At 37.1% G+C, this 12110-nt stretch overlaps 1 protein-coding gene across 7 annotated transcripts in view; it reads right to left on the bottom strand.

Annotated features, from left to right (window-relative positions):
• ANKRD26 (ankyrin repeat domain containing 26) overlaps positions 1–12110 on the bottom strand; it is a 63304-nt gene that overhangs the window by 4324 nt on the left and 46870 nt on the right. For all 7 annotated transcript variants that reach the window (XM_060097623.1, XM_060097626.1, XM_060097628.1 and 4 more), the window contains 3 exons: positions 6427–6717; positions 5625–5842; positions 3998–4226 (listed from right to left, as the gene is read on the bottom strand). In XM_060097623.1, the coding sequence (XP_059953606.1) occupies positions 3998–4226; positions 5625–5842; positions 6427–6717 (738 nt within the window). The remainder of the gene's footprint in view (positions 1–3997; positions 4227–5624; positions 5843–6426; positions 6718–12110) is intronic.

A 12110-nucleotide genomic window follows, 5' to 3' on the forward strand; every position in this document is an offset into this window, starting at 1 on the left:
TTACAGGCTAATTCCTTGGCCTAAAGTTTCAACGTGAGGACTTACACTCCTACCCTCCTCATGAGAGGAGGGGAGATTTACCCAATGCGTGAATTTGGGAGAAGGAACTAAGAAGTGCTTGCTTGCTTCCAAATCTCTTCTTTGAGAAGGTGTGTGTGCCCTCAGCACCGGGAACTGGGGTCTGCTCTCATGCCTGCAGTAAGCAGCCTGCCCTGGGGCGGGGGTCAAGCATTTGCTTCCTCCCCTTAGGCCTAATTTGGGATGAAGTATTCTGAGGCCCACTGTGACTGCACACCTAAAGCACGTCCTCCAATTCGTTAGTTAATGTGTCAGTAACAAAGCTCCTTAGTTGATCTCCAGCTGCTGATTCCCGTGTGCTGAACTCAGAAGGGGAAGAGAAGTGTCATCTGCCACCTACCCACCGCAGCTCCAACAAGGCAGAGGACCACACAACACTAAGGGAACGTTTTCTTCTTCTTCCCTGACTTTATAATTAATGTACATTGTTCAAAACAACCCCCACTATAAAGTAGGGGAAAGGTGAAAGGAACATTTTAGAAAGAAACGTAGTGAAGCCAGTAACAATATGAAGCACAACAAGTATGTGTTCGTTCACCCAACCATAATGTATTACTGTTAAATTATATCTGAGACTGCAGGCTGGAAAATAATGTTGCACTCTCTTTTTAAGACCAATCTGATAAATATATACACACCACACACATACACATGCACACTCATTTCCAGAGTTAATTTATTTTCAGTAATTATTGATACTTTTAAAATTTGATATCACTCATTTTAAATGTCACGAAAATGTAATAAAATCAAGTCATTTAAACCACTTCAATTCATTACCCAATTGTAAACAGGCTAAGGTATGAAGGAAATTACACTTGGCAGTCTGTAGATATTAAGTACATATATTTTGCTGCAGAGAGAAGAACTGAGGAAGAATTTGTAGATCAAAGAGCTGAAAAGCTAAGTACAGGAAAAAAAATGAATGAAAGAAAAAGAACTGTTAAGAAGTTGAACTATTACCTCTATCTTTCAAAAGATAAAATGCCTACTCATTTGTCCATGTGGACAAAATGAAGTGGGAACAAGAAGGATTATACTGATATAATAAACTGAGACAATAAACAAGTTTATTGAACTCTGCCTGTGCCTTATGAGAAACTAGCTTAACTACTGTGGTAATTTGATTAGAGTTAAAACTCAAGAGTGAATAGGCACTGCCTTGGTGATGTAAACACGAGGCCTATCTTTTTTAAAAGAAATGTGACTCAGTATTCTGGTGAGACACAAAATGTTGTGTCATATAAAAAGTCAAAGTCTTAGGAATATTAATTGTTTTAGCTTCAGTGCATTTGTATGACCACATTTAGAAAGAGAGTTGCTAAACTGAATGGACATTTGAGCAATTTTTTAAATTACTTAAATAAATCATTAGAAAAATTTTCAAAGTGTCAGTAATGCACCAAAAGTCCAAAATCAGTCAATGTAAAATGTAATCCTCCTACTTAAGACAGATTTAAAGGGCATTTATTAACTATTGTGGCCATGCATCGTGTTTGGCACACAAATACCTAAAAACTCTTGAACATAAAAAAAATTTTAAACCAGTGAGATTGTGTCTGTTATAAAATTGTCTGGAATAGATTTTTAAGTTTTCAGTTCTTGAAAAAATTCTATGTGCAAGAAAATCTAACAGTGATGTAGCTATTTTGGCTAATGTTAACTTTTTGTATTTTATAATAATATAATTAAATAACACAATTGAAAAAAACTGTAAAATTACTTCTGATATATAGGACAAAACATCCCAGAATTAACTAGAATGTGAAAACTGAGGGTAAAATTAGCAAGACAGATACGTAGTAATCTCCTACCCCCACAATGGTATCAACTGCTAAGACTGAACTTCATGTACTGGTGAGGGAGGTAATAAATCTAAGTGTTAGGTACATGGAGAAAGCTTGCTGCTACAACCAGCGCAACTGAAACCACACACCTAGAGCAGTACTTTGCTATAATTATTTTCCATAAAGTTAGGGAAAAATGCTGAGTAAGATAAAACTTCACAGTAGGAATAGTCCAAAATGTTAAAACATTGCAAATAAAGGAGAATGATAAACAAATGCAATCTTAATGCCATTTTTAACATTTTACTTTGTAGAATCCTAGCTAAAACCTTTAGAAGGCTATTGTTTTATCATGTCCCATCCAAAAACCCACCTCTTTCTATCATTTTAGACAGTACATTAACACCTCTCATAGTATTATTTTATGTTTTCCTAGTAGAAATAATTATATTCCTAGCAATTCCAGAAGGCACCTTCTTTCTGTAAGTCTTACTAAGAATTATGTGAACAACAACTGTATAATAACTCTTCCGTGGCATTCTGTAGTGATTATGGAGACATGTCTTTGCATCTTGATAGAGTTAAGTAGTGCTCTTCAATCTCTCTTATTAAAACCAGCACGATTTGGCAGAGACCCCACAAGGGAACTATGTATACCTAGTAACTACAACATTGAGTTTAAAATAAACTATTTTTCGATTTATCTAGAATTACTAAAAAAATAAACGCCCCTTTCCTCCAAAAAAATTAAAGGAAAAAATTCCCACAGAAATTTTCTCTCACGTTGTTTTTGCATTCACACACTCTTTCATCTTCATCTTGTAAAATGATACATTGTTTGATTTTTTGGGTGACAACTCATGAGAACATTCTAAGTTTACATCATGCTTAGCAACTGACAGAGGGCTTGACATGCATTTTCTTTTTGACCCTGGAGTCCAGTTTCATGAAGCACTTAGACCCAATTTAGCCATAGCACTGTCTAAGAAACCTTAGCTTTGCTCTTCTATGATTTCTTACGACGTGAAGCCAAATGAGAAAACAGGTTGAGACTTCATTTAACAAGGGCTACTTTTCTCTGCATCAAGAACATCATGAAAACACCATCAAAACCATAACCCCGTGTGCACTGAGATGCATATTTTTTTTTTTTTTTTTTTGTGGTATGTGGGCCTCTCACTGCTGTGGCCTCCCCCGCTGCGGAGCACAGGCTCCGGATGCGCAGGCCCAGCGGCCATGGTTCACGGGCCCAGCCGCTCCGCAGCATATGGGATCCTCCCAGACCGGGGCACGAACCCATATCCCCTGCATCGGCAGGCGGACTCTCAACCACTGCGCCACCAGGGAGGCCCGAGATGCATATTTTAATAACAATGATACACAATGAAAACCAGTTGCAATTTAAAGACTCCCCATCATAGTCATCATTCATCCAGGTGATGGCAAGATAGAGACATAAGTGGACTTCATTTTAAAAATTTAAATATTTGCTTTATTTACGTATTTAGAAATGTTCTACAATTGCTCAGCAAGACATTTTATAAAAATTCAATAAAAATGCTCTAAGTAAAATAGGAATTAAGGATGCACTCTCATGTACGAAAACGACAAAAAATTTTAACTTAAAAAAAGAAATTAACCTATTTAGTGCTACAAGTCTATTTAATTCACACAAAGGATTTATCTAGGATTCCTTTAAATAAAAAAAATCCATATATGGTTAAGTGTTTGGATGCCAATCATTCACTTATGCTTAGGGGTAGAAAAACTAGGGTGCAGCAAAACTTGAAAATGATTATGAACCATTGCCAAACTGAAATCAATTAGAAAGTATATCTTTGGTTATTAGGCAATAATATTTAATTTCTAAAATAGGATTTAACTGCAGTTTTTCAAGAAATGTCAGTTTAATTACATTTACTGAATAAAGTTAATGATAAATCTCTCTTGAAAATGAGAAATCCAGGGACTTTAAAAAATCATAAAATTTCTGTCTCTTTATTAGCACAATTAATTATGGCTTTTACTTCGTGTGTGTAAGTCAAATAAACAATTCAGAATTTCACCAAATTAAAAACAAGAATTATTATCAGAAATCTGAAACCCAAGGAAAAAAGGATAATATAACTAACCTTGGTCAAGTACATCTCCATGCTCTCACGTGAAGGGCGTGAACTTGAGGTAGAAATCTCTAAGTTTTCTCCTGGAGTAAGATATCTACTGAGCACTAAACTATTATTAATATTTCCTACACAAGGTGGCTTCAGGACTGGCCTCGTAGTAAGAGTGCTGAGTAAAGGTCTGTTCTGCTGTTTCTCCACCAGTAGTTTGGTACTGATCTCTGCCAGCCTCTCATTAGTCCTGGGAAGACGGCAAAACACCAATTTCATTCATTGCATTTTCCCTAAATGATTCGTAAATGATTTGCATTTTTTAAATTGCCATAATAGTAAATGGAATGTCCCATTAAACCACGTTTTAACACTGAAAATGGGTCAGAGCAGACCTATTATAAACAATTCTAGGTGTAAAATTGTTCTAAAGAAGTATATATGTGTCTGGGGGATCCTTAACTAACAAGTAAGTCAAAGTCGGGAGAGGAGAGAAATGGCGTCAGCGATGGAGACGGCTTAACAGGTGACGCTTGCTGCTTTCTGCGATGGCTGCACTTAGACACCCACCTTTAGTAAACCAGTTCAGGGATGAAAAAACAAACCATCCCTCAAAGGCATTTTCAAGCATTTGCTTTCACCAACCCTGTATACACATTTCACTCATTACCTCAGAGAAATTAAGCATTCGGCACTGAGGAATAATCTAGAGCAGCGGTCCCCAACCTTTCTGGCACCAGGGGCCAGTTTCGTGGAAGACAACTTTTCCATGGATGGGGGTGTATGGGGGTTGTCAGGATGGTTCAGGCGGTAATGCGAGCGATGGGGGGCGATGGGGGGGCGGCAGGTGAAGCTTTGCTGGCTCGTCCACCGCTCACCTCCTGCTGTGCAGCCCGGTTCCTAACAGGTTGCGGACAGGTACCGGTAACACTGTTACTGAGGCACTGGGGGTGGGATCTGCCCTTGCGGTCTTCCACGCACACCCTCACGCAGGCCACCGTGTTATTTTTAGACACTTTGTGAATTATACGGCCCTTCGCCCCTCTGTTACTTTCCCCTTATTTCACAAGCATGCCTTTATGTAGAGTAGAAAAACTTCAAATACAGTAGTTTGTCTCAGGGCGCCCTCTAGCGATGATACCAAAGATCATAATCAAGAAAGTAAATTTACCAAATGCTAAAATGTGACGCTTTGCGTTTAAGCTGTAATCTTCCAAAAAATAATTAAACTCGTTAATATTTCTATTTACCGGAATTCCAACAAGAAATTTTATCTAAATTACAAAGTTTCAAAAACACTTAGCTTAAAGACTAAATCAGGTTAACTATTGGGTTGGCCAAAAAGTTCGTTTGGGTTTTTCCAGTAACATCTTACGGGAAGACACAAATGAACTTTTTGGCCAACCCAATATATGAAAATATAAAAAATAAAGTTATGTAAAACCAACAAAAAGGTGGGGAGATGCAAACTGGACTAACATTTTAAAGGTGACTTCACTTACTAACATCATTTTCCAAAGTTATACTATCTAGTTAGCTTTCACTTCCTACTAATCTCATGAACCTGGCTCAATAAAAATTATGCTTTAGAGGCAAATAAATGAGCTAAATTTAAATTTATTTTCTATGATTCTATGTTTTGACTTACTTGTTTAGTTTATTTGCCAATGACTTTCTAACTTTTAGTTCTTCGAGGTAGAGTTGCTTATATTTTTCCAACTCTGCTTTAGTAGAATCTTCTTGAAAAGTTTTCACTTTGGAGAGTTCAGATTCCAGATCTTTAATTCTGAGTTCCATTTGACTTCTTATTGAAGCATTATTATTCTCTCTTAACTGCTCTAAGTTTTCTTGAGATGCTGCCTGTGTCTAAAGTAAAATAAAAACATACATGTTTAAAATAATTATAACCTGAATAATTATAGTATATTTGTTCCCTTTAGTTTTGTGTCAATGATTCAGAGAGCAATTTTAAATGTGAAAAAAAGCTGAACTTTAAAAATATTTATCATCAATGTAAACTGAGTTAAATCTTAATTATAAAATTAAAGTTGGATCATTCTTATATTCATACTCATGTAATCTGATAATTCCAAGAATAATAGGATCATTTTAAAATTTTTTAAATTGAACAATACAGCTAAGAATAATCCAAGAGTATAGTACAATTTGTAAATCATAATATTTTCTTTTCATCCTAATAGTTTTGTTTTATACCAGTTGGTCTTAAAAATAAAATGATTCTCTAGTGAGAAATGTTCTGAAAGATCAATTTAGTGAGAATAATGATGGAAACTGAAATATTTAAAGGGAGAAACAAATGCCACCTTCCTTCCAGAAATTTACAAAACAAACTGCTATAAGGGAAGTAGAAGAAACACATAAAATGTATACATCCGAAATGTAATTTATAGTGAAGTGAATTAAAGCACATTACAGATCAAAAAATTAACCTGTAAAAATAGGTTGACGTCTTTTAATTTTTCTATTATATCCTGTCTTGCTCTTTCTTCAACCTCCCGTTTATACTGCTCTACTTGACTGTGTTCTATCATATTCATTTCTATATGACTTCTGAGGTTCACTACTTCTTGTTCCAACTTCTTTTTATTCTTCTCTAGTTTTTCACATTTCTTTTGCATTACTTTTATAGATAATAACTCCTGTTGAAGAACTTGATTTTTTGTACCCAGATGTAGACATTTTGAAGATGCAGTTTCCAGTTCTGCTGTAAGGTCATCAATCTGCATGAATAAAATAAAATCGCTTGGTAATTAGGGACGTAGACTGAGAATAGCCTAACTCAAAGCCAGTATCAACTTTTAAAATAAATTCAGTTACAATAAAATGGTGTCTATATTGTAGCATATAGGACCTTGAATTACTAAGAAAATGAAGAAAAAAGTTCAAACCACCAAGAGCCACAAATATATATCCTTCACTGTCATCATTGTTACACAAAATTTGCATTTGATTTTATACTTTTATTCTTCTATTGTTTCATGTCTTTCCTCCATAAAATGACTATAAGTCACCTCCTAGTAGAAAGCCTCTTACTCCTTCCCCACCCCCATCTTAACCCTCCATGATTTTTAAAGTTTTAGGGATATCATATTGAGTTATTTAGGGCTGATTAATAAATGCCTCCCAAAATAAGACTCTGAAAATCAGACTCTAATGAGTCTTGTAAATATGGCTTCTAATGCCATAAGCCTTTTTTCTGAACTACAAATATTTTATGCTAATTTGAATTGCATTCCAAGGAGAAATGCTTTGCAGGGTTAAGGAGAAATCACATCTCCCAGTGTAATAGTTTAGCGAGATGATCCATACATTTTTCTGAACAAAAAAAATGCCATTAATTCTTGTAATGCTTTGTTACTTTCCACAGAATAAGAGAACATACTAAACAAAACAAACAAAAAAACTTGCTGGAATTTCAATGACACTGAGTTGGGAAGAATTACTTCCCTTTAGACAGAATGATTATTTGGTAAGACAAGGCAAGTGGATGTGGTAGTTTAAAAACATGTCTACATGTTTTTAAACTGGTGGCACAGTGGTTGAGAGTCCGCCTGCCGATGCAGGGGACACGGGCTCGTGCCCCGGTCCAGGAAGATCCCACATGCCGCCGCGGAGCGGCTGGGCCTGTGAGCCATGGCCACTGAGCCTGCGCATCCAGAGCCTGTGCTCCACAACGGGAGAGGCCACAACAGTGAGAGGCCCGCGTACCGCAAAAAAAAGAAAAAAAAACATGTCTACAAATTCTTTGACACTTATCTCACGAAATTCTCAGGGCTTCGCAAGACTGTTAATGGAAGCCTGACAGCCCTTGAAGAGGCTGAAGGTGACAGCTTCTAGGCAAGGGAAGAAAATGACACTGCAACCTGGAGGAAGGGGGACTCTAGCTACAAAGCAGCTGAAAGTAAAATTGATGAGAGGGATAAGCTAAAATAAAAGACTATTAAATATAAAGGATCCAGGACTCATTGGGTTCAAATATCTGTATCCCATTTACAGCATCTCCACATGCACAAATAATGCTAAAACAGAGAAATAGCTTCTGGGCTAAGATCAAATTTAGGGTGCTGCCAGGAAAACATGGTCTAAAGATGAAGCCAAGACTGTAGAACCCTTTATTAACACCCTGGAAAGACTTAAGTTGGTGCCTCAAATTCCTGTAAGGATCTTTACAAAGCATAAGAATTTTAAAGGCATCATCCTACAAAGTTTCCCATCCTACCATCCTACAACAGCTTCACAAGAAGCCCAAGGGGAAGAGCTTATCTCAAAAAGATTTGGGAGGGTAGCTTTTCCAATGTCATGAACCCCAATAAAATTCACAGGACATTCAAAGCTTTAAAGAGAACTGTGGTAGCAAAAACACTGCTTGCTAGCTTGGATTAACAGAGACCAAGACAGGGCAAAATGAGAAGAGGCCTCTGGGATTTTCTTAGAAGTTCTGTACGTCCCCCTTCCTCCAGGTTTCAGTGTCATTTTCTTCCCTTGCTGGCTTGAGAAACACTACTCAGCTTCAAACACAGGTCATTTCTTATGAAAAGGACAGAACAAAGAGCTCAGAGGGTACAGCAAAGGAGAATCACTTCCATGGTCGGGACTAAGTCCTAATCACAGAGCTGGCAGCAGATATCGGGCTGTATTTCAGAACTGCTATGGACCAGCATGTTTTCCATTTTCCATTTCTGAAGGGGAGAGCCTTTAGCAGTTTAACAGAATGTTGGGTATGTGGGTGGCAGAAAATTCGTCCCTTTAGTTCTCAAGTCTTAGTACTGAGAGGATTGGTACTCAAGGGGCTATACTCTAGAAACCACACCCAGAAGCCTCATCCCCATCTGTACCTGGTGAAAGATGGTAAGATCCTGGACTCAAGCCTGAGCCTGACACCATAACAATTGAGACTTGTGGGGGAACTGAGTAGGGATAAGTGTATTCTTCATGTGGAAGGAATATAAAAATTGTGGCCAGTGGGTAGATTATGCTGGTTTTTAAATGTATCCATAAGTTTTTTTAAAAAATTATCCCATAAAAAAAGGTAGACTATGGGCCAAGCATAAGTGACTTATTCCTAATGAACAGAATATGGTGAAAGAGATGCTGTGTGAATTGCAAGGTGAGGTTAGACAAGGCAACACAGCTTCTGCCTGGCTTTTAACCTTGGAACCCAGCCCCATGTTGTGAGGAAGCTCAGGCCACAAAGAGAGCCTAGGTGTTCAGGGTAGGTGTTCCAACTGAGGGGAAGAGAGGCCAGTTGTCCTGGCTATGTTTTTCCTAAGTATAGATTGTGAACAAAATAAACGTTGCTTATTTCAGCTACTAAACTTTGAGGAGATTTTTAGGAAAAAACAGATAGAAAAGTGGATAAAAAAAAGAGATAATAAGAAACATAACTTAGACACAGTACAAATTGGTTTCCTATAAACTGGAATCTAATAAATGTTGAAATTAATTTAAAATGACAAACAATGCTGATGAGAAGAAGGAGATAACTAGAAGAAAGACCTAAGAACTATTCAGGAGGAAGTTTTTGGCAGGTTCCCTTCACTTACAATTTCTTACAAATAGGCAGGTATGCCTCTTCAGAATTTCCCCTCAAGTTTGAAGATAAGGAAGATTGGTAAGCAAGGAGACAAATGAAGTATAATAGTTGAAAAACAACTAGAAATCGTCAGTTTAATTACCAAAATCAGACTTTTTTACCTCATCTCAATTAACTGAAATTCTAAGGGATAGGCAACTTTGAATATTTATTAATCTAGGACTCAATCTTCATTGTCCATTCCTCAGAGAGGAAATAAAACATCATGGGAGCATTTTTAATCTTCTCAGTAGTAAAACAAATGGAACGTCCTTTGGCAGTATATAATTAAATACAATTTTTCCTTTACCTTACTTAAAGCTTGTTTGTAAGGGAAGGTAGGATATCTCATTTTTACATTGTACCACAGTGCTTCTCTATATCATACAAACTGACTTTGAAATTTTGAAATTCAAATTACTAACCTATTATTTGTCCCAGATAAATTATTACCTTTTAAAAATTTTTTTATTTTATTTATTTTATTTATTTTTGGCTGTGTTGGGTCTTCGTTGCTGTGCACAGGCTTTCTCTAGTTGCGGCGAGCAGGGGCTACTCTTTGTTGAGGTGCACAGGCTTCTCATTACGGTGGCTTCTCTTGTTGTGGAACACGGGCTCTAGGCGCATGGGCTTCAGTAGTTGTGGCACACAGGTTCCACAGCTGTGGCTTGCGGGCTCTAGAGTGCAGGCTCAGTAGTTGTGGTGCATGGGCTTAGTTGCTCCATGGCATGTGGGATCTTCCCGGACCTGGGCCCGAACCATTGTCCCCTGCATTGGCAGGCAGATTCTTAACCACTGCACCACCAGGGAAGCCCTACCTGGTTTTTAACAGCTATACTCTTAAAAATTTTTCTTTGGACGGGATGAAATAGTTATTCTATTCATTATGTGTTAAGCTATAAAGTACAGCTATGCATCTCTTTCTTTTTAAATAAAAGAAGGTAGATACAGGGAACTGTGGTTTCTGAGAATGCAGGATCTATGTCAAGAACAAGATCAGCACGAGTGTTACACACAAGAACCACATCAAAAGATGATTTAATTGTGAATTGCAACATGATGGCTTAGAGAGACTTCCAACGAGGAAAGCTGACAGCCCAGACTTAATCTTCTCCTAGATGGTGAAACCTATGGATGAGTCTATGAATTATAATGAGCTAAACATAATGAAGCAGATAGCAGACTAAGTCAGCAGATCTCGTGACCAAGATTTGATGGAAACTGGAGGGAAGTGGGAGGCACTGGGTGAGAGACTAAAGGTCTGAATGGAGGGAGAAAAAAAGGAATGGACTTTACCTTTGTAAACCTACTTCCCATTGTGTCATGGGGTCAGTGAGGCATAAGCTGGCCACAGGCTCCTTCAAGAGGCAAAAAACCTCCATGGAAGTAGAGTTAAAGACATTCCACTACACTGACTTTTTACTATTACATAAAACAACTGGTAAGATGCAAGATGACTAAGAAAGAATTCTCATAAAATCTGACTTGGTACTGGCATAAGACAGACATATAGATCAATGCGTTACCATTGAGGATCTAAAAGGAAAGCCCCACACTTATGGCCAACTGATTGTAAGAGTGCCAAATAATTGAATGAGACAAGAATAGTCTTTTTAACAAATGGTACTGGGACAACAGAATATCCACATACAAAAGAATAAAATTAGACCTCTACCTCATACCATATGTAGAAATTAAGTCAATATGCAAGAGCTAAAACTACAAAATTCTTAGAAGAAAACACAGGTGTTTATCTTCATGACTGGATTTGGCAATTCTTAGATATGACACCAAAAGACAAAAATCGACTAACTGAACTTCATCAATATTAAAGACTTCCGTGTTTTGAAGGACACCATCAAGAAGGGGAAAGGGCAAGCTCCTGAATGAGAGAAAATACTTGAAAATCCTATATCCGATCTAAGATTTGTATCTAGGATACAAAAAGAACTCTTACAATTCAATAATAAAAAGACAATCCAACTTAAAAATGGGCAAAAAATTGAATAGACAGTTCTTCAAAGAAGATACACAGATAGACAATAAGCACATGAAAAGTGCCTCAACATTATTAGTCAACAGCAAAATGCAAATCAAAACCACAATGAGATGCCACTTCACACCTACTAGGATGGCTATAATCAGAAAGACAGGTAATGACAAGTGTTGGCGGGCATGTAGAGAAACTGGAATGCTTACACACTTTGGATAAAAATGTAAAATGGTGCAGCCACTCTGGAAAACAGTACGGCAGTTCCTCAAAAGTTTAAACAGAGTTACCATATGATACAGCAATTCCATTCATAAGTATATTCCAAAAAGAAATGAAAAAAATATGTTCACACCGAAACTTGGACATGAATGTTCATAGCAGCATTATTAACAATAGCCAAAAAAGTGGAAACAACCCAAAGGTCCATCAACTGATGAATGGATAAATAAAATGTGGTATGTCCATACAAATGAATATTATTCAGCAATAAAAAGAAATAAAGTATTGATCCACGCTACAAAACAGATGTACCTTAAAAATATTATGCT

The sequence above is a fragment of the Mesoplodon densirostris genome, chromosome 4 (genome assembly GCF_025265405.1).
Source record: "Mesoplodon densirostris isolate mMesDen1 chromosome 4, mMesDen1 primary haplotype, whole genome shotgun sequence".
Classification (NCBI taxonomy): Eukaryota; Metazoa; Chordata; class Mammalia; order Artiodactyla; family Ziphiidae; genus Mesoplodon; species Mesoplodon densirostris.